The sequence below is a fragment of the Phascolarctos cinereus genome, unplaced genomic scaffold, assembly GCF_003287225.1.
Source record: "Phascolarctos cinereus isolate Bilbo 61053 unplaced genomic scaffold, phaCin_HiC Scaffold_5;HRSCAF=322, whole genome shotgun sequence".
Taxonomy (NCBI): Eukaryota; Metazoa; Chordata; class Mammalia; order Diprotodontia; family Phascolarctidae; genus Phascolarctos; species Phascolarctos cinereus.
This window is the reverse complement of record NW_027555958.1, coordinates 320,981,654-321,001,976: the sequence shown is the minus strand read 5'-3', so window position 1 is coordinate 321,001,976 and position 20,323 is coordinate 320,981,654. Positions and strand designations below refer to the sequence as shown.

Sequence of the window (20,323 nt, the reverse complement as noted above, 5' to 3'; positions counted from 1 at the left end):
TATAAACCATTGAATACCCATATCCATGAAATCGGAGATCCATTTGAATAATTCTTCAAAATGTTCTAAAAGAAGCATAATAAGTAACTTTGTATGTATGTTTAAAAACATTGGATGATAATTATCAGCCATCGCTCTGGGCACAGACTCTTCCAGGATAAGTGTTCAGAACAATTTGTCCTCAGGTCATGATCAACCAAGCATTCTGGAGAGTCCCGCAGCTACCAGGTAGACTTTACCACTTCCTTAACCAACCTTTCACTGTTTTGAAATAAACTACCAAGCTTGGCTTCTAGAGGTCAGCCAGTGAGTCAGGAATGCCCGCGGAGTACTCCTGGTTGTCAGTTTCTCAGAAATGAATGACTTTCCAGGAGCTGTAGTTTATTCAAATGGATTTGGGATCTCATTAGTTTGTACATTCCCTTCAATCACACAGAGCACAGGGGTGATTTTTGTCTTACAAATCATTGGGTTATAGAAGCAAGCAAAACATCTGACCATCCACAGACATTCCCACCATTGTACCTTTTTGAAATGAACTGTACTCTGTATTAGGCACACCTCTTCCTCCCAACCCTTGTTCAACACAATCAATAGAGATTTATTGAGTGCCCACCATGTGCCAGGCATGATGCTAGGTACTGGCAACAATGAAACAGCCTTTGCTTTCAAGGAGCTCTATCAGGGAGACACAAGGTAATTTTAGGGTGGAAAGATACTAACAGCCAGGAGTAGGAGGGAAGGATAGGAAATAATTCACACAGAAGACAGTATTTGAGCTGAGCTTTTAAGGAAACTAGGTGAGGAGTGAGTGCATTCCAAGCATTATACAAAGGCACCAAGATAGGAGACGGCATGTCCTGGGCAAAGAATATCAAAAAAGCCAGTTTTACTTGACTAAGACCTATTTGGAGGAAGAGAGGAGGGTATAACATATCAAAAAAACTTCAAGAAATAGGTTAGAGGCTGCTAGGTGGCACAGTAGATAGAGTGCTGGTCCTGGAGTCAGGAAGACTCATCTTCCTGAGTTCAAATCTGGCCTCAGACACTTACTAGCTGTATGAACCTGGGCAAGTCACTTAATCCTGTTTGCCTCAGTTTCCTCATCTGTAAAATGAGCTGGAGAAGGAAATAGCAAGCCACTCCAGTATCTTTTCCAAGAAAACTCCAAATGAGGTCACAAAAAATCGGACATGGCTGAAAACAACTAAACAACAAAAAGGTTGGAGGCAGGTTCTGGAGGTCTTTAAATAAAAAATGCAAGATCTGGTATTTGATTCTAGAGGCAATAGAGAACCACTGGAGTTTATGGTACAGGGAGCTTTAGGAATATCACTGTGGCAGCTATGTGTAGAGATTAGAGTAAGGAGATTGAGTCAAGGAGACCCTTCAGGAATCTGATATTGTCATAGTCCACATGAGAGTTGATAAAGGCCTGAACAAGGTGGTGGTTGTGCAAATAGAGAAGGGGATGGATGTGAGAAATCTTGTGGAAATATCGTTAATAAAACTCAGAGAGCAGACTAGATATGTAGGAAGACAGAAAATGAAAAACCAAAGATGACTCCAAGGTTACAAACCTGGGCGACTGAAAAGATGGTGGTGTCTTAGAAATAATGAAGTCTGGAAGTTATTCCCCTGGTTGTGTTTTACTCTGTGCCTAGGTCCGGGGTACATTAGACCAAACTGCCTTTAGATTGTATTTTCTGGGTATCTTTTGGTGTGTCCTAACACACTCTTTCCTATTGTGTTCAAGAGTGTGTCTTGTCTCTCCAACTAGACTGTAGACTCCCTGAAGGCAAGGATAGTGTATCTTCCTGCTTCTGGATTTCTTCCTCTCAGCAGGACCACATACTGGGTTCTAAACACAGTGGACATTCAGTGAACTGTGCTGACCTAAAGATATATCAGTCCTCAAAGGTTTTGAAAAAAGAAATAACCAATGATGGTGAAGGGGCAGAGAGGCTTAGTGGGAAGAGCACTAGACTCAATCAGCATTTTACCAAAACAAAGAAAATTGTGTTCTGGTCACTGCTGTATGACCGACATGCTGTGTGGCCTCTTTTTGGACCTCAACTTTCTCATCTGTAAAATAAAGAAACTGATCGAGATCCTTTCAAGTCTCTAATTCTGTGGGTTTGGATGGAGAATGAGCACCATATCTACTCAGAATGAGTGACAATTCACCTAATAAAAGAAATAGTGATAATACATCACACCTACAGGTTTTCCTTTTTTTAAGAGAGATGATTAGTGAAAATACTATTCTCATGTTGCAGATGAGAAAACACAGGTTCAAAGGTTACAGGTTAAATGATTTTCCTAAAGTCACCTGACTAGTAAGGGGCAGACCTGGGACTCAAACTCAGGTCTCTGGACTCCAAAATTAATGACTTTCGCCCTGTGCCATAAGCAGGTACTGGGATGGGTTTGCTGGCTTGGGCTGGTGTAAAGCCAGGTGCTTCAGATCTGGCTGGGGACTGAGAGAGTTTGGCAAGAGTGCAGCACAACATAACTGTCCATTATGAGTGTTCTGAATTCCTGACTGATGCCTAGTGAGGTGCCAGCTCAGCCTAAAGCCCTATGCCCTCTTCCTCCTAACCCCTCCTCCTCATTCAGAGCCCCTGAGTTAGGAAAATTGTTTTCTTGACCCCCTCCATATGTACCCTCCTTCCACTCAGAAGAAAATAGAAGACAAGAGACCTTAGTTGGAGAAGCTCAAAAGAAGCAGCCAATGACGCACATACAGCCAGAAGTCACATGGAAAATGAGTTTAATGGGATCAGAGTAGGAAGGATACAGTCATTCCTGGACTGAAGCCTGATTCTAGCCCTGATAGCTGTAGCCAGAGGGCCAGCTCAGGCGGATGCAGCCTCAGCCTGATCCAGGTGCTTAGGGATCCCAGGGTGGGGACAGACTTCTGTAGCATTTTCAGGACCCAAATGAAGGGCAGGACCATTGCTAATTGTTTTCAGCATGCTAATTATAGGCTGAAAAGCACCAGGGGAGAAATCTCTCCCTGGAAGTACAGATAGCAATTAGGGTTGGAAAGCTGATGGTAAGGGAGATTCTTCATCTGGCTGCTGGTCTCATGGAGGGCGTCATCCTGAGCCATCTTACTTCTGTTTGGTCTTGAGGACCTGTGGGCACTTCTCTTGAGCTGGAGGTGGAATGACTTTGGTGGTACATGGCTCCGGCACCTTGGGGTGGCAAGGCTCTGGGACCTTGGGATGGCATGGCTCTGGCACCTTGGGGTGGCAAGGCTCTGGCACCTTTGGATGGCAAGGCTCTGGCACCTTGGGGTGGCAAGGCTCTGGGATCTTGGGGTGGCAAGGCTCTGGGATCTTGGGGGCACATGGCTCCTGGGGAGGTGGCTGGCAGGGCTGTTTCACCTGCTGCTGATGAACTTGGGGAGGTGGGGTACAGGGAATCTTCTGTTGCTGAGAAGACATGGCTCTGTGATGTGGATAGATCTGGAGGAGAAAGGATAGTCCATGGTTATGTTACCAGATGAGAAGGCAAGCCCCCTGCTAGAAGGGTATGACTTTGAAAGCACTTCTAGACCTTTCCCTCTCCCCCTTCCAGCTCTTCCCATATAGACTTTGAAACTATTTAGCTTCAAAGACAGAGTGACAGCCAGCTAAAAGCTTTATCTATGAGCAGAGTTATAGGATTATAGATATAGTATCAATAGAAGATACTTTAGAGGTTATCCAGTCCACCCCCTTAATTTTACACATGAGGAAACTGAGAGCAAGAGAGCAAATCCCATTGAGCATTTTACTAATGAGCAGACATATCGCCTCCCTATCCCCAAACTAAACTCATTTCAGTCTTAGCCTGGTCTCTGCCTCTTGCTAAAGTAACTAGATTTCTGAAGCCATTGAGTAACACTGGTGAATTCTATGTTCCCTATATGTGGGGATTGGGATGATATTGTCATGAGTGCCCTCCGGCTTTTGACCCTCCATGAGGTGAAAATAGCAGGGACATTACTAGTCATCATCCATGAGACTAACATGGAACTTCCAGGCCAACTCATTATCCTTCTCACAAGGTCTGTTCTTCTATTGGTCAACAAGACTTTTTTAAAGGCATTTACTAATTGACCTGCCCAAAGCCACATGGGGGTGAGAACCCAGTTTCTTTGACTCCAAGCCTAACCCTCTTTCTACATCATCCTATGTCCCCACTTGGAATAGCCATTATTTCTCTCTCTCTCTCTCTCTCTCTCTCTCTCTCTCTCTCTCTCTCTCTCTCTTCTCTCTCTCTCCTGCCCCAGCTCTCTTTCTTTTCTTAAGGTGTCTTTCTCTGTCTCACACTATCATCCTATCTCATTCTTTCTGTCCTCACAATCCTCCTTGCCTTGACTAGCTCTATACATTCTAATTCTGTATCAGTGGTTCACACAATACAGCATATTTCTAGGATAGATATAAAAAAATCATTAAGTCACTCTAGACCCGAGATACGTCAGAAAGATTATAATCCTACGATCTGCCAATTTTTTTTTCTTAAATCCCATGAAATGCTCTGTATTTACGTACAACCATGCTATGTTAAACACCCAAGGTTTATCATTCTCTAGGAAGCCCTCTTTATAGATAATGGTGTTCCAGTAGGCAAAGCACCAGACTAGGAGTTAGGAGACCTATATTCAACTACCAACTCTGCTATTAATTAACTATGTGATCTTGGATGAATCACCTCCCTAGGCCACAGTTACCTGCTCTAGAAAATGAAAGGATTGGACTATTAGTGATGTCTAAGATCCCTTCCAGCCTTGAGAGCCTCTAGTTCTACAAAACATAAGTGAATAAGTGAATATTAAATACCAATGAATAAGTGCATATTAAATACCAGATATAGCATGATGGGCCATTTTGCATCAATGCCAATAGACAATGAAATGTCCAATATCGGGTGAAAAGCCATGGCCCCTAATGCAGCTTCTGATTTCTAGTCCTGTTCCTGCTGCTCCTTAGATTCCTCATATCTAAAATGAAATTCTACAACTTCATGACTCCATGGTCATCAAATTGTCAAGAAAGTCATGGTAGAGAGAGACTCACCTGGCGTTCAGAGAAGAACAAGCTATATGGCTGCTTGGATCTGTTGCTGAGTCCTGGATCTGCTGAGAGTCTTTTATATTATACTCTCTCAACCCTGCCTCAAGGAAATGGGATCGCTCTGGGCCTTACTGTTTTCATTCTTTCCCTGCCCATATGTGAATCACTTCAATTTCCCTCAATTACCTGTCGGTCCAGTCTCTATGATGAAACCATCCACTTAACATTCCTTTGGTGCCAGTTGAATGACAAGATGTCATCATGGCCTAATCCCCACTGCCCCCCCCCAACAAGGTCAGCTTTTCTATGTATGGATGGTAAGACCAGGGGCAGATTATTCCTAGGGATATTTTCTGAGTTTAATGGGGGAGTGAGGGGGAAATAATAGGGACTTCCTATGGTGTGATCAGTCTCCCATTCTCCAATGATCCCTGAGTCCATTAGATTAAATAAGACAAAAATCCACTAGATAAAATCCTTTCCTGGGTGCTTTCTTTGTGTACATAGTTTTGTTAGATATTCAGTGTCAAGGCTAGTTTGGGAGAAAGGGGGAATTCAAACACTGGAGGGGGCAACAGTGGTGGTAGAGATAGATATAATCTTAGAACATATTATAAACTCAGCAGAACTTTCAGGCCCCTTCACAAAATGCCTCCTGCCTTTTCTTGTCATCCCATCTACCATCATTCCTTATAAAATTCTCTCCTCATAGAATCTTGGCTCCAGTCCAGTATATCTGCTGCCTATCCCTTGACCATGTCTTACCCCATTTTGTTTCTGAGATTTGCATGGGCTGGAGATTAATGGGCAGCACTCCATTTCTCCCCTTTATTCCCAACAGATTTCAGATGTTCCCTTCCCTCCTCATTACCCAGCTCAGGCTCTTTCTCCTTTCTGAAACATCTTTCATATGCCTATCTTCCATAAAACCTCTTCAGACTGCCCTCCTTGCTCCCCACCACCAATTCTCAGACCCCATTTTCTCTAATCCCTCCCTATCTTTCCAGAGTAAAAACATTGTCTTTCTTATTAGGATTCCTTAAAAACTGACACCCCCACCCCCACCCCCACCCCATATACACACATCAAGGACAAATCTACCTACAAGAGTAGCTGAGCACAGAAGATGAGTCAGCTATGGGAGGAGGAAACACTGGGCTTGTATCAGTCTCTGGAATATTGTCCCTTCTCACTGAGACAGCATGTGTCTTAGTACCATTGGGAGAGGACTAAACCAGCCTTGCCTCCTGGGCAGACAAGTCACCTGGACCTCAGATTGGGAATCTTAGGTGGAAATAAAATTACTTAATACCTGAAATTACTATTTCTGGCTCTCATTGGCTTGATTTGGGAGGAGTGGTTTAAATTAGCCCAGATGGAAATAAGTGATTCATTCATAACATTCCCCAATCAGTATGACCAAGGCTGGAACAGGTAAACGCTCAAGCATCTTGTGCCTGCCTTCACTGAGTAAAGCATTCTCTGTTGACATGTTTACTAGACTGGCAGCTCAGGGAAATGCCATAGACGTAACATGTCTGTATTTCAGTGGGCTTTCCTGGAAAAATTCTAGAAGATATGATTAAGAGGATAATCTGTGAGCATTTAGGAAGGAAAGTGATAATCACCACGAGCCAGTCAAGGTTCATCATTAACTGGTCCTTCCAGATTAACTTCATCTGCTTTTCTGACAGAATTACTAGACTAGTAGACCTGGGAAATCCCACAGGCACAATGTCCCTCAGTTTCAGTAATCTTTTCTTAATATTCCTGTGAACAAAATTGGGGGGGGGGGAAAGGTAATTGAATGACAATTCATTTAGCTGGATTCACAGCTGATTGAAAAAAAAAATTCTACCCAAAGAGTACTGATTAATAGTGATATTAACCTAGGAATAAGTCTCTATCTGTGGCCCAGGAGTCATTTTCTGTCCTGCCCAATTTTTTATGAGTTCATTAGATGAAGACACAGATAACATGCTTAAGAAATTAATGCAGTTCAGTTTGACACAACTTGTGCTTATTAAGTGTCTGCTATGTACAGTTTGAGACACTGACAAATTAAATAGTCAAGCACAGAGACACACACAGGGTAAAAGGTAAGGGGCTGTAACAGCAGCTGAAGTGAAAAAAAAAAGCAGGGGCAGCTAGGTGGCACAATGGTTAGAGCACCAGCCCTGAAGTCAGGAGGACCTGAGTTCAAATCTGGCCTCAGACACATAACACTCACTAGCTGTGTGACTCTGAGCAAGTCACTTAACCCCAATTGCCTCACCAAGAAAAAAAAAAGCAGGGGTGGCAATCATGATCTCAGACAAAGCAAAAGCCAGAATAGATCGAATTAAAAGAGATAAGGAAGGCTGAAAGGTACCATAGACAATGAAGTAATATCAATACTAAACATATATGCACCAAATGATATAGCATCTAAATTTTTTAAGGGGAAGTTAAATGAGTTACAAGAGGAAATAGATGTTAAAACTATACTAGTAGGGGATCTCAGCTTTTCCCTCTCAGAACTAGATAATTCCAACCAAAAAAATGAACAAGATAGAAGCTAAGGAGGTGGATAGAATTCTAGAAAAGTTAGATATGATAGATCTCCAGAAAAAAATTGAATGAAACTAGAAAGGCATATACCTTTTTTCTCAGAAGTACATGGCACCTATACAAAAACTGACCATGTATTAGGGCATAAAAACCTCACAACCAAATGCAGCAAAGGAAAAACATTAAATGCATGCTTTTCACGTCATAATGCAATAAAAATTACATTCAATAAAGGATAGAAGAAGAACAGATTAAAAATTAATTGGAAACTGAGTAATCTAATCCTAAATAATAAGTGGGTCAAAGAACAAATTATAGAAACAATCAATAATTTCATTAAAAAGAATGACAACAATAAGACAACATACCAAAATTTATGGGATATAACCAAAGCAGCATTTAGGGGAATTTTTATTTCTCTAAATTCTTACATCAGTAAAATAGAGAAAGAGCAGATGAATGAATTGGGCATGCAACTAAAAAAAATTGAAAAAGAACAAATTCAAACTCCTCAGTTAAACACCAAATTGGAAATCTTGAAAATCAAAGGAGAGGTAAGTAAAATTGAAAGCAAGAAAAACCATTGAATTATTAAATAAAACTAGAAGCTGGTTCTATGAAAAAATTAATAAATTTGATAAATTATTGGTTAATTTGCTTTTTAAAAAGTAAAGAAGAAAACCAAATTATCAGTATTAAAAGGAGAGGGTGAATTCACCACCAATGAAGAGGAAATTAAAATAATTATTAGGAACTATTTTGCCCAATTTTATGTCAATAAATCTGACAATCTAAATGAAGTAGATGGATATTTACAAAAATATAAATTGCCCAGATTAGCAGAAGAAAAAATAAAATAACCCACTCTTAGAAAAAAGAAATTGAACAAGCCATCAATGAACTCCCTAAAGAGTAAGGAGATCTATTTCTTCCTGTAACTCATTTAACTTCTCCTTAAAAAATTTAGGTGCTGTTATGGAGCTCATTGGGCAAAATAGCTTCTATTTTGTCCCTAAGATAAAATCTCCAGGGCCAGATGGATTCACAAGCAAATTCTACCAAGCATTTAAAGAACAATTAATCCCAATATTATATAAATCATTTGAAAAAATAAACAAAGAAGGAGTCCTACCAAATTTCCTTTATAACATAAATATGGTGCTGATACCTAAACCAGGAAGAATAAAAACAGAAAAAGGAAACTATAGATCAATTTTCCTAATTAATATGATGCAAAAAATTTAAATAAACTACTAGCAAGATTTCAGCAATATATCACAAAAATCATACACTATGACCAACTGAGATTTATAACAGGAAAGCAGAGCTGGTTCAATACTGGGGAAACTTTCAGCATAACTGACCACATCAATAACAAAACCAATGGAAATCATATAATTATCTTAATAAGTACAGAAAAAGCCTTTGACAAAGTCTAACAACCATTCCTATTAAAAACACAAGAGAACATAGAAATAAATGGAGCTTATCTTAAGATAACAATTAATATTTATCTAACACCATCAGGAAGCATTATCTGTAATTGGGATAAGAAAATCAGGAGTGAAGTAAGGATGCCCATTACCATCTTTATTACTCAATATTGTACTAGAAATGCTAGCTATGGCAATAAGAGAAGAAAAAGAAATTAAAGGAATTAGAATAAACAATGAGAAAACAAAACTCACTCTTTGCAGATATGATGGCATACTTGGGGAATCTGAGAGAATCAACTGAAAAACAAGTTAAACTTTAGTAAAGTTGCAGGATACAAAATAAACCCATGTAAATCATCAGCATTTCTATGCATTACCAACAAAGTCCAGCAGCAAGAAATAGAGAGAAAAATTCCATTTAAAGTAACTATAGACAATATAAAATACTTGGGAGTCTACACACCCAAGACAAATACAGAACTATACAAACACAATTACAAAACATTTTTCATGCAAATAAAGTCAGATCTAAACAATTTGGAGAAATATTAATTGCTCATGGGTAGGCAGAGCCAATGTAACAAAAATGACAATTCTACCTAAATTAATTTACCTATTCAGTTCCATACCAATCAAACTTATTTTGTAGAACTAGAAAAAAAATAACAAAATTTATCAGGAAGAATAAAAAGTTAAGAATGTTAAGGAAATTGGGGGGGGGGGATGTAAAATAAGGTGGCCTAGCCATAGTGGCATTATAAAGTGGTAATTATCTAAACAATCCAGTATTGGCTAAGAAATAGAGTGGTGGATCAGTGGAATAGATTAGGTACACAATATATCATAGCAAATGACCACAGTAATCTAATGTTTGATCAACACAGAGATCCAAGCTTTTAGGACAAGAACCCATTATTTGACAAAAATTGTTGGAAAAACTAGAAAAACAGTGTGGCAGAAACTAGGTATAGACCAACATCTCATACCATGTAACAAGATAAGGTCAAAATGGGTACATGATTTAGACATAAAGAGTGAGATCATAAGCAAATTAGGAGAGCATGGAATAGTTTACCTGTCAGATCTATGGATAAAGGAAGAATTTAGGACCAAAAAAGATATAGAGAGCATTACATAATGTAAAATGGATCATTTTGATTTTATAAAATTAAAAAGGTTTTGCACAAACAAAACCAATGCAGCCAAAATTAGAAGGAAAGCAGAAAACTGATGGGGGGGGGATTTATAGCAACTATCTCTGATAAATATATAGAGTATCCCAACTATATAGAGAACTGAGTCAAATTAAAAAAAATACAAGTCATTCCCCAAATGATAAGTGTCAAAGGGTATAAACAGACAGTTTTTAGAAGTAATCAAAGTTATCTATAGTTATATGAAAAAATGTTCTATCACTATCAATTAAAGAAATGCAGATTAAAACAACTCTAAGGTACCACATCACACCTATCAGATTGGCTAATATGACAAAAATGGAAATGATAAATCTTGGAGAAGATATGGGAAAACTGAACACTAATGAACTGTTGGTGGAGTTGTGAACTGATCCAACCATTCTGGAAAGCAATTTGGAACTATGCCCAAAGGGTTATAAAATTGTGCAGCAATTTGAACCTTTGATCCAGCAAGACCACTGCAAGGTCTGTATCCCAAGAGATTTTAAAAAAAGAAAGGCTTGGAGAGGACCTATGTGTACAAAAATATTTATACTAGCTGTTTTTGTCATAGCTAAGAACTGGAAATTAAGGGTTGCCCATGAATTGGGAAATGGCAAAACAAGCTGTAGTATATGAATGTAATGGAATATTATTGTGCTGTCAGAAATGATGAGCAGAATGATTTCAGAAAAACCTGAGAAGACTTACATGAACTGATGCAAACTAAAGTGAGCAGAACCAGGAGAACCTTGTACACTATAACAGCAATATAGTATGACGAACAATTGTAAATGACTTGGCTATTCTTAGCAACACAATGATCCAAGACTATCCCAAAGGACTCATGACAAAAAATGCTATCCCCCTCCAGAGAAAAAACTGATGTCTGAATACAAACTGAAGCATATTATTTTTCACTTTCTTTCTTTCTTTCTTCCTTTCTTTCTTTCTTCCTGTCTTTCTTTCTATTGTTCTTGCATAAGATGAGTGATATGAAAATGTTTTACATGATTACACATGTATGGCCAATATCAGATTGCTTGCCATCTTAAGGAGGGGAGAAGGAAGAGAGGGAGGCTAGACTTTGGAACTCAAAACTTTAAAAAAATTCTTTAAAAGAATGTTAAAAATTGTTTAATGTGTAATTGGGAGGAAAATATTTTTTTAATTAAAGTCACTTCCTTCAAGGAGCTTACGTTCTAGTTAGAGGATAGAACATATACACGGATTTTTGTTGTTCAGTCATTTTTCAGTCATATCCCACTCTTCATCTGGCATTTTCTTGGCAAAGTTATTGGAATGGTTTGCCATTTCCTTCTTTGGTTCATTTTACAGATGAGAAAACTGAAGCAAACAAGGTTAAGTGACTTGCCCAGGGTTACGTAGCTAGTAAGTGTCTGAAGTCAGATTTGAACTCAGAAAGATGATTCTTCCTGACTCCAGACCAGATTCTCTATCTACTATACAACCTAGCTGCCCTATATGCACAGATAAATAAATACAAGTATATGTATACACACACACACACACACACACACACACACACACATATTTACTAAACATGAAGTGATCAGGAGAGGTAGAGCACTGACAAATGGAGAGAAGAAAAGTCTTTATTTGGATGAGGCACTTGAGCTGAGCCTTGGAGGGATCTGGAGATGCCAAGACTGGAAGGAGAGCTGTCCTTTTGGATGATAGAATCAGGTTCCAAAAATATACTCACGAGAGGCTTGAATCCCAAGTGAAATCTAATAAGAGATAACATTTGATTAAGAATAAATGTTGGGGGCAGCTAGGTGGCACAGTGGATAGAGCACCAGCCCTGAAGTCAGGAGGACCTGAGTTCAAATATGGCCTCAGACCAAACACTTGACACTTAGTAGCTGTATGACTATGGGCAAGTCACTTAACCCCAATTTGCCTTAAAAAAAAAAAAAGAATAAGAATAAATGTCAAGCCTAGCACTTAAATTCAATTGCAAAAGGACAGGATGGGGAAGACCTCACTTAACATGTGAAAAAGACATCAGAGTCTTGCTTGCCTGAATCATCAGAGTGAGATGGCGGCCAGAAATCTTAGTCGGCCTTAGTCTGCCCCAATATAAGAATAGAACATCATATTTGCCCCGGATTCTGGCCTCATCTGCCAACATCTCAGAATCATAGAACCCTAGAATCTCAAGATATACAAGGCTCAATTGAAGAGCTAGTGGTGTTTAACCTGGAGAAAGGACGATATGACAAAAAATAGGGAAAGGGAGGGGAAGGAATGATCACTGCAAAATATTTAGAAAACTTCCATGTGAAAGAATTACTGTACTTACTCTATGCAGTTCCAATTTTAAGTCCAGGGTCCATTGTGATATACCACAAAGGAATACATTTTTGTGACACAATGAGATGACTGGTCTGACTAGAGGCAAAGGGTATGTGCTAAGAAGAAGTGAGAAATAAGGATTTATGACATTAATTTGACTATTCCCTCTTATCTACTTTTCCTTCACCCGGGAAGACTTGGCTTGAGGCATCAGAATTTAATGAGGTGAAGCCATATAGAAGGAAGATGCAGAAATATTGGAGAGTCTATAAAAAAAAAATAAAAGGTCACTACAAAGTCCTATCACTGTTGGAACCTACACTTTAATAAGGAAGCTGATTGGCATATACACACATGTATTCTGGGACTCCTTGGGATTAGTTTAACCAGAACAAAAACCAGCCCATTTATCCCATTGCTCAGAAACTCCTCTATCTAAGAAATCTTCCTTATTTATCTCTCCCCAACCTTCACCCTTTCCACCTGGCTGAGAACCTTTCTTTATTCCTTAAGCCACTAAAACATGGAGACCACATTAGCATGCACTTGGTGATATGGAGGTTTAGCAATTTCCTTCAGTTCTATCCATCCAGTTACACCATGAGCTCCCTGAGGCCAGGAATCTTTGTATATTCTCCCCACCCAAAACCTGCTATTAATTTGTTCAGTTGTTCTAGGTTTCAGGGTTTGGTTTTGTTTTAATCTCCTCCAAGGGGCTAAAGGGAGAGAGAGAATTTGGAACTCTAATTTTTTAAAAAGTGAATTTTTTTTTAAATTCCCCCAGATCTAGTACATTGGGTGCTTACTAATAAATTCATTGAATTGAATTGAGTGAAATCCACCTCAGGTACCCTGACACCTTTCTTTTCCTCAATTGTTACCTTAAAACCTCCAAGCATCCAATTAGTAGACTGAAAAGCTCTATATCACACAATGAACTATCCATCTAAATAGGCATCTCATGCAAGGAGGGTAAAGGGGCACACCCTGATAGCAGTCCTAACCCCATCTTTAGGAACCACCTGTGTTTTCTGTCCCAGAAGGAGGAAGGCATCTAAGCCTGTACAGAGTAGAAGGCAGAGTGTGATGTCCCCTTCCACTCAGCAGCCTGTCCTCTCTGCTTTCCATCTCTACTCTAGGCATTGGGAACTAAAGGTACAAGCAAAGACAGAATGGAAAGAAAGCATAGGGTGTATTTCAGGTACAAGTAGCCTAGATTGGCAGTAATGAAGAGGATATCTCTAACTGGAGATAAGATGAGGAGTTTGGAAAGCAGGTCACCAGTGAGGCAGGCTATGACAGTGATGAAGGACTCCAGCTGTTCTGATATCTATTAGAGTTCTCCCTCTGCCAGAAACAGAAACAGCAAACAATTCCCTGGCTTGCCTTAATGATCATTTCATCCTTCAAAAAGTGGAGGAGCCAACAAAAATGGGATGGTAAGATCTGATCCTCACTGATAAGGAAAGACTGATTGCTGGGGAAGAAATGATGAGCTCACCTGGCAGAAATAGCTACATGTACCAATCAATAATCAGCTATGCACCAGGAACTTTGCTAAGCATTGTAAATACAAAAAGAGACAAAAAGACAGTCCCTGTCCCCAAGGAGCTTGCAATTTAACGAAGGAGACAACTGTAAACAAATATACATGAAGCAATCCATACACCAAATAAATAGAAAATAATCAACAGAGGGAAGGCACTAGAATTAAGAGGCATGGGGGAAGGCTTCCTATAAAAGGTAGGATTTTAGTTGGGACTTAAAGGAAGCCAGAGAGGTGTAACACATAAAGGTGGCTGCAGGGCTTTTAAACGGGATCAAGTACTGGTTGGATTGGATGACCACTAAGGTGTCATTTACACAGCAAGGTCACTCTGTCCCTGCAGCCTCCTTGTCTGGTCAGTCAGTTCCTCCATTTAAAGGCCACCCATGTTCATTCCTTCATTCCTCTATGTACTCCACTCCTGACACTCTGGACTTCTTTCTCCACTAGGACCCTGCATGACGACCTTCTTCAGCTTCCTTTTAAGTGTTAGATTTCTATTAGAATGCAAGCTTCTTGAAGGCAAGAACTTCCCTTTTTTTTTTATTTGTATTAGCATAGTTCCTGACACATAGCTGAGTTGATGCATTCAAACTCTGGCTCTATGAGCCAACAAGAACGTAGATTTTTAGAAGATAATGCAGAAAATGGAGAAATGGGCAAACAACGAAGGATAAATACAAAAGCCCAGCATAATGGCCCTGTAACAATTGTGTTAAGAGCACGAAAGCTCAAAATGAGTTGAGGCTGGTGAGGAATGCTAAGGATGGAGAGAGAGAGACAGAGAGACAGAGAGAGACAGAGACAGATACAGAGACAGAGATGAAAAGAGAGAGAGAGACAGAGAGACAGAGATAGAGGGAGAGAGAGAGAGAGGGAGAGAGAGAGAGAGAGAGAGGGAGAGAGAGAGAGAGAGAGAGAGAGAGACAGAGGGAGAGAGAGAGAGAGAGAGAGAGAGAGAGAGAGAGAGAGAGAGAGAGAGATATGGAGAGAGAGAGAGAGAGATGGAGAGAGAGAGAGAGAGAGAGAGACAGAGAGAGAGAGAGACGGAGAGAGAGAGAGAGAGAGAGAGAGAGAGAGAGAGAGAGAGAGACAGAGAGAGAGACAGAGAGAGAGACAGAGAGACCAAGAGAGAGAGAGAACTTTTGGGGTTTAGAGGCAGGGGTTGTGGGGTTTTTTAGCTATACCTGGGGGAAAATAGTTAGATCAAAGAAGGGTTAAGACTACTGCTTGGTTTGGATGGGGTGGTGGTAACCAACAACAAAGTTTCAACAAGCACTTAATAAGCACCTACTATGTGCCAAATACTGTGTTAAGCATCTGGAGGTACAACGAAAGGCAAAGACAGTCTCTGATCTCCAGGAATTGACAGTCTAGTCAGGGAGACAACGTGCAAACAACTACATACAAATGAGACATATATATACATATAGATATAGATATATAGATATAGATATATAGATATATAGATATGATAAATTAGACATAATCAACAGAGGAGAGACACTAGCATTAGGACTGAGAACGGCTACTAGGAGAAGCTAGGATTTTTTGCTTGGACTTGAAGGAAGCCAGGGAAGTAGGGAAGCCAGGAAGTGCAGACAAGGAGAGAATTCCAGGCATAGGAGAGAGCCAGTGAAAATGCATGGACTTGGGGAATAAATAGTCATATGCTGGCATCATCAAGAAAAAGCAGTGTCACTGGATCATAGAGTATATGGAGAGGGTTAAGGTATTAGAAGACTGGGGGCTAAACAAACAGAAAACTAAGTATTTGAAAACTAGAGGCAACAGAGAGCCACTGAAGTTCATGGAGCAGGCGGAGGGACATAGCCAGACCTGTGCTTTTGGAAGATCACTTTGATAGGTAAGTTAACTGTGTTAACCGTAGCAGATCGAGATGTATGGTAGGGAGACCAATCAGCAGGTTATTGCAGCAGTTCAAGGCTGAGGTTATGAAAACCTAACCAGGACGGCGGCAGTGTCAGAAGAGAGAAGGCAGAACGTGCAGACGTGTTACAAAGCTAAAATTGACAAGACAGCAACAGATTGGGGGCAAGAGGGTGGTAAGAGAGGGTGAGGGATCAAGGATGACATCTCATTTGGGAGGATGGTCCTTGATGATAATAAGGAAGTTAGGAAGAAGAGAGAATTGGGGGCCAGGGGAGTAGAGTTTAAGATATCTATGGAATACTTGGGGTAGTTACATGGCTCAGTTGGTGGAGCACCGGATGAGGAGTCAGAAGGACCTCAGTTCAAATCTGGCCTCAGACACTAACTAGCCATCACTCAACAATCACTTAGTGAATCACTTAACCCCAGTTGCCTCCAAAAAAAAAATGTCTATGGAATGGACAGTTCAATATATCAAATAGACAGAATACAGAATTGTCCAACTCTTACTTTTCTTCTGTTTTCTTTGATAAGAAAAAGTGATATTTGGATTGGAAAGGATTGTAGGAAAATGATTAATAGGAAGTGGATAACAAGGATAATCAGAGGCCCCTGAAGAACTCAAGTTCAAGGCTGAGATGCATTGTATCCCAGGAAAGATGCGAGCCCTGAGCCACTGATAGTGATTTGGGGAATATCATTTCATATTGTATCATATATCATGTCTGTCAATGGGTAGGTAGGTCTTCTGTCAGTTATATGATATCCTAAAGTTTATAAAGTATTTATAATAATTGTCTTGTTTGAGTCTTATAATACTTCTGTGTGACAGATATAAAAGAAATTACCTTCAATTTACAGATAAAAAATGAGGCTCAGAGAAATTACATCATTCTCTTTTGTCATAAAGCTTTTAAGTGCCAGAGGTAGGAGTTTGTCACCAAGTCCAGCGCTCCACGACATACTGCCTTGCAGTTTGATACAGGGGCGGGGGAGGGGAAGGTGTTATAACAGGACTCGAGAAGGGCAAATGTTGCCTTAGTTTTCAAAAATGGGAAGAGAATGGAGTTGGCAAATTCTAGGCCAATGAGCTTGGCTTTGTTTTTGGAAGGGGATGAGGGGAGCACCCATGGGAATCTAGAATGTATGTTATTATTAAAGGGATAACTAGTCAACATTTAGGAACAGAAGCAGCAATCTCTGAGGCAACACTGCTTTATGAAGAACATGTCATTCCAGATGGACCACATTTTGTTTTTGACAAGTTTACCAGAGTTATAACCAGGAATCAAAGTTCTTGGGATCAATTCAGCTTAATGGGGGTTGGTAGAGGAAGTGTCAGCATGGAGAACAATGTGATACCCCAGTAAGTGATATTCTCAGTCAGTAAATCAATAGGCAGTAAAATCAACAATTACTGTGCACTTACTGTGTGCCAGGTACTGTGCTAAGTAAGCACTGGCAATACTAAACAAAAAGAAATATAATCCCTAACTTCACGGCACTTACTTTTAATGGGGAAGATAGCTCAAAAAAATTGAAAAGCGGGGCCTGCTGGGAAATAAAGAGATGGATGCCGTAGGCGCCCTCCTTAAATGGAGGTTCCAGGAGAGTCCTCCACAGTCCCCAGGGAGGAGGGACATAGTATATTTCTGGGTGTGAATTCTGGGGCTTCTAGGAAGAAGTTTCTGGAGCATGACAAAGAACTCTAGAAGAGTGCAGTCTGGGGAGGAATGGCCTCTGCTTGAAGACTTCCAATGAGAGCAGGGAATCCACCATCCCCTGAGGAAGCCCAGTCCTCTTTTAGACAGCTCTGCTTATTAGGAAGTCTGTCTTGACATCAAACCCAAATTTGTCATTCTGCCCCTTCCACCTTCTGTGCTCTGGGGCCACACATAAGCAGACTCTCAAATAAAAAGTTGTCATGTCACCTCTGAGACTTCTCCAGTCTAAATATTCCCCAGCAAGGGAATGTTGTAGATTTAGTTTGTTTATATTTTAGGAGAGCATTCAATAATCCCTCAAGCTATTCTGCTAGAAAAGATGGAAACAGACGGTGTGTTCAATTAGACAATAATGTGCGTGGATGGATTTAGAGCCTTGTACGTGGCTGGACCCAAGGTATAATCATTAATGATTTAACGTCAACCTATAAGAAGTTCTCCACTGGAGTATTCCAGGGATCTTGGGCCTATGTTTGAACCTGTGCTGTTGATGGAATCCTAACAAAGCTGCCCTCAGCCCCAATATTCTAACTTCCTTATGGACCCCACTGAACAGCAGGCATGCCCTGATTTAACCGCATAATGTGGCTTTAACCACAACTCAGGCCCCCAGACTCAATATAACCACTGCCCCCAGATCCATATTTGAACAGGTGTGCCCTTGTACTCAACCACAATCACATCATCCATTTAGCCCAAGACAGGACCACAATTCCTTACTATCCATCTTGACCAAACAGGACCACAATAGCTAGCCAATTAAAAAGCAACACAACCAAGATGTTTGACCACCAAACTATAGAAGGGACCCCTCCCCATTACCTGATCCCTTAACAAACCCTCCCTGCCTTTTTAATATTCATAATTTCTGTTGTGTAATCAGCATAAATTCTCCTGTCTTATCTAAGTTGCTGGTTCTTCTTGGAACCTAACCCACTTCAAGGGGTGTCAATCCTCAATAAATGCCTGTACTTGGATTACAGGTGGTCTGACTCTGAATTCTTTGAGAGGATGCCACCACAACACACCATGGAACCACAACACTGTTTAACATATTCATCAATGACATGGCAGGGGGTGGGGTGCAAGGGGTGCCTTGTGGATCTCCAGTCATCCTGATCTGTAACATGCCACTGGACCCAGATGGCTCCAGAGGAGAAAGTGAGGCTGGTGACTCTGCACAGCCCTCCCTCATTTAAATCCAATTCACTTGCATGTCATGGCATCATCTTCTTGATGTCATGGTCCTCTTCGAGAATGAACACCCAATGACATGGGACAAAGGCAAAGGAAGAAGACTTACAAAATTGTCAGGTGACCTGAAGTTGAAAGGCTAGCAAAGGCATAGGATGCTAGTGCTATGATCCAGAAAGATTTTACCAAGTTAGAATAGTGCATTAAATCTGATAGGATGAAATTTACTGGGATAGATTTAAAGTCTTGCCCTTGGGATCATTCTGCTTTCTGACCTCATCATTCAACTGAAACTGCTCCCTCCAAAGTTACTAATGATGTCTTAATTGCTAAATCTAATGGACTTTTCTCAATTTTTATTCTTCTTGCTATCTCTGCAGCCTTTGACACTGCTGATCACCCTCTTCTCCTGGATATTCTTTGCTCTCCAGGTTTTCATTGCACTGCTTTCTCCTGGTTTGTCACCCATCTCTCTGGCTACTCCATCTCAATGTGTTTGCTGGATCTTCATCAAAGTCACTCTCATTAGCTGGGTGTCCTCCAAGGGTCTATCCTGGGATTTTTTCTCTCTCTGTACTATCTCAGTTGGTAATCTCATCAACTCCCAAAGATTCTAGTATCATCTTTATGCAAATAATTCTCAGCTCTATTTATCCAACCTTGGATACTGGGCTCCTGACCTCAAGTCTCACATGTCTAACCGCCTGTTGGACATCTCAAACTCAACATGACCAAAACTAAAGTCATTTTCTACCCCCTCCCTCAATTTCTCCAAACTTCAGTATTACTGTTGAGGGTACCATCATCATCCCAGATATCCAGGATCATAAATTCATTGGTATTTTCAACTTCTCACTCACACTCACCCCACAAATCCAATCTGGTGCCAAGACTTCACAATATCTCTGGTACAAGTTCCCATTCTATTCACTCACACAGCTACCACCTTAGTATAAGCTCCAGTCACTTCATGCCTGGACTATTGCAGTAGCCTTCTAGTTGGTATTCTTGCCCCAAGCCTTTCACCACTCCAATTCCCTCTCCATTTACCATATTTCACTGCATAATTGTCACCACCACATAACTGTCTCACCCTGTTGGGTTTTTTTTGTTTTGTTTTTTCAGTCCAAAAATTGGTTTATAACCTTTCATCATGTAATCATTGCATGGCATAATTCTGTTCATCACACTACTTAAAAGGTAAGCAGAGCAGCAATGTATTGACCATTTATCTCTTGCACATTCTGAGCTGCAAGCCTAGAATTCTCAGCACATTAACATTGTCAGCATATTTCCTAAAACCAACTTGTGTGGTTTGTTTAGAGTGCTGAAGTACTAATGGTGTTGTCACTCAACCCAATGAAGAGCCATAGGCACAAGGGAGCAGGTGGGCAGGCCAAGCTGCCATGAGTAAGTC

The 20,323-nt window shown here is 40.4% G+C and overlaps 1 protein-coding gene across 1 annotated transcript; it reads right to left on the bottom strand.

Moving 5' to 3' along the window:
• Positions 1–2,767: 2,767 nt before the first annotated feature.
• On the bottom strand, positions 2,768–5,165 carry LOC110212101 (uncharacterized). The gene is made up of 2 exons (XM_020991955.2): positions 5,073–5,165; positions 2,768–3,473 (listed from the first exon to the last, which is right to left on the bottom strand). The coding sequence occupies exon 2, from the start codon at positions 3,450–3,452 to the stop codon at positions 3,117–3,119; it is 336 nt and encodes a 111-aa protein (XP_020847614.1). The 5' UTR covers positions 3,453–3,473; positions 5,073–5,165; the 3' UTR covers positions 2,768–3,116.
• Between the last annotated feature and the right edge of the window lie 15,158 nt (positions 5,166–20,323).

Bases quoted from the DNA above. Each gene is read 5' to 3' on its own strand.
- LOC110212101 (XM_020991955.2), bottom strand. From the start codon at position 3,452: ATGTCTTCTCAGCAACAGAAGATTCCCTGTACCCCACCTCCCCAAGTT.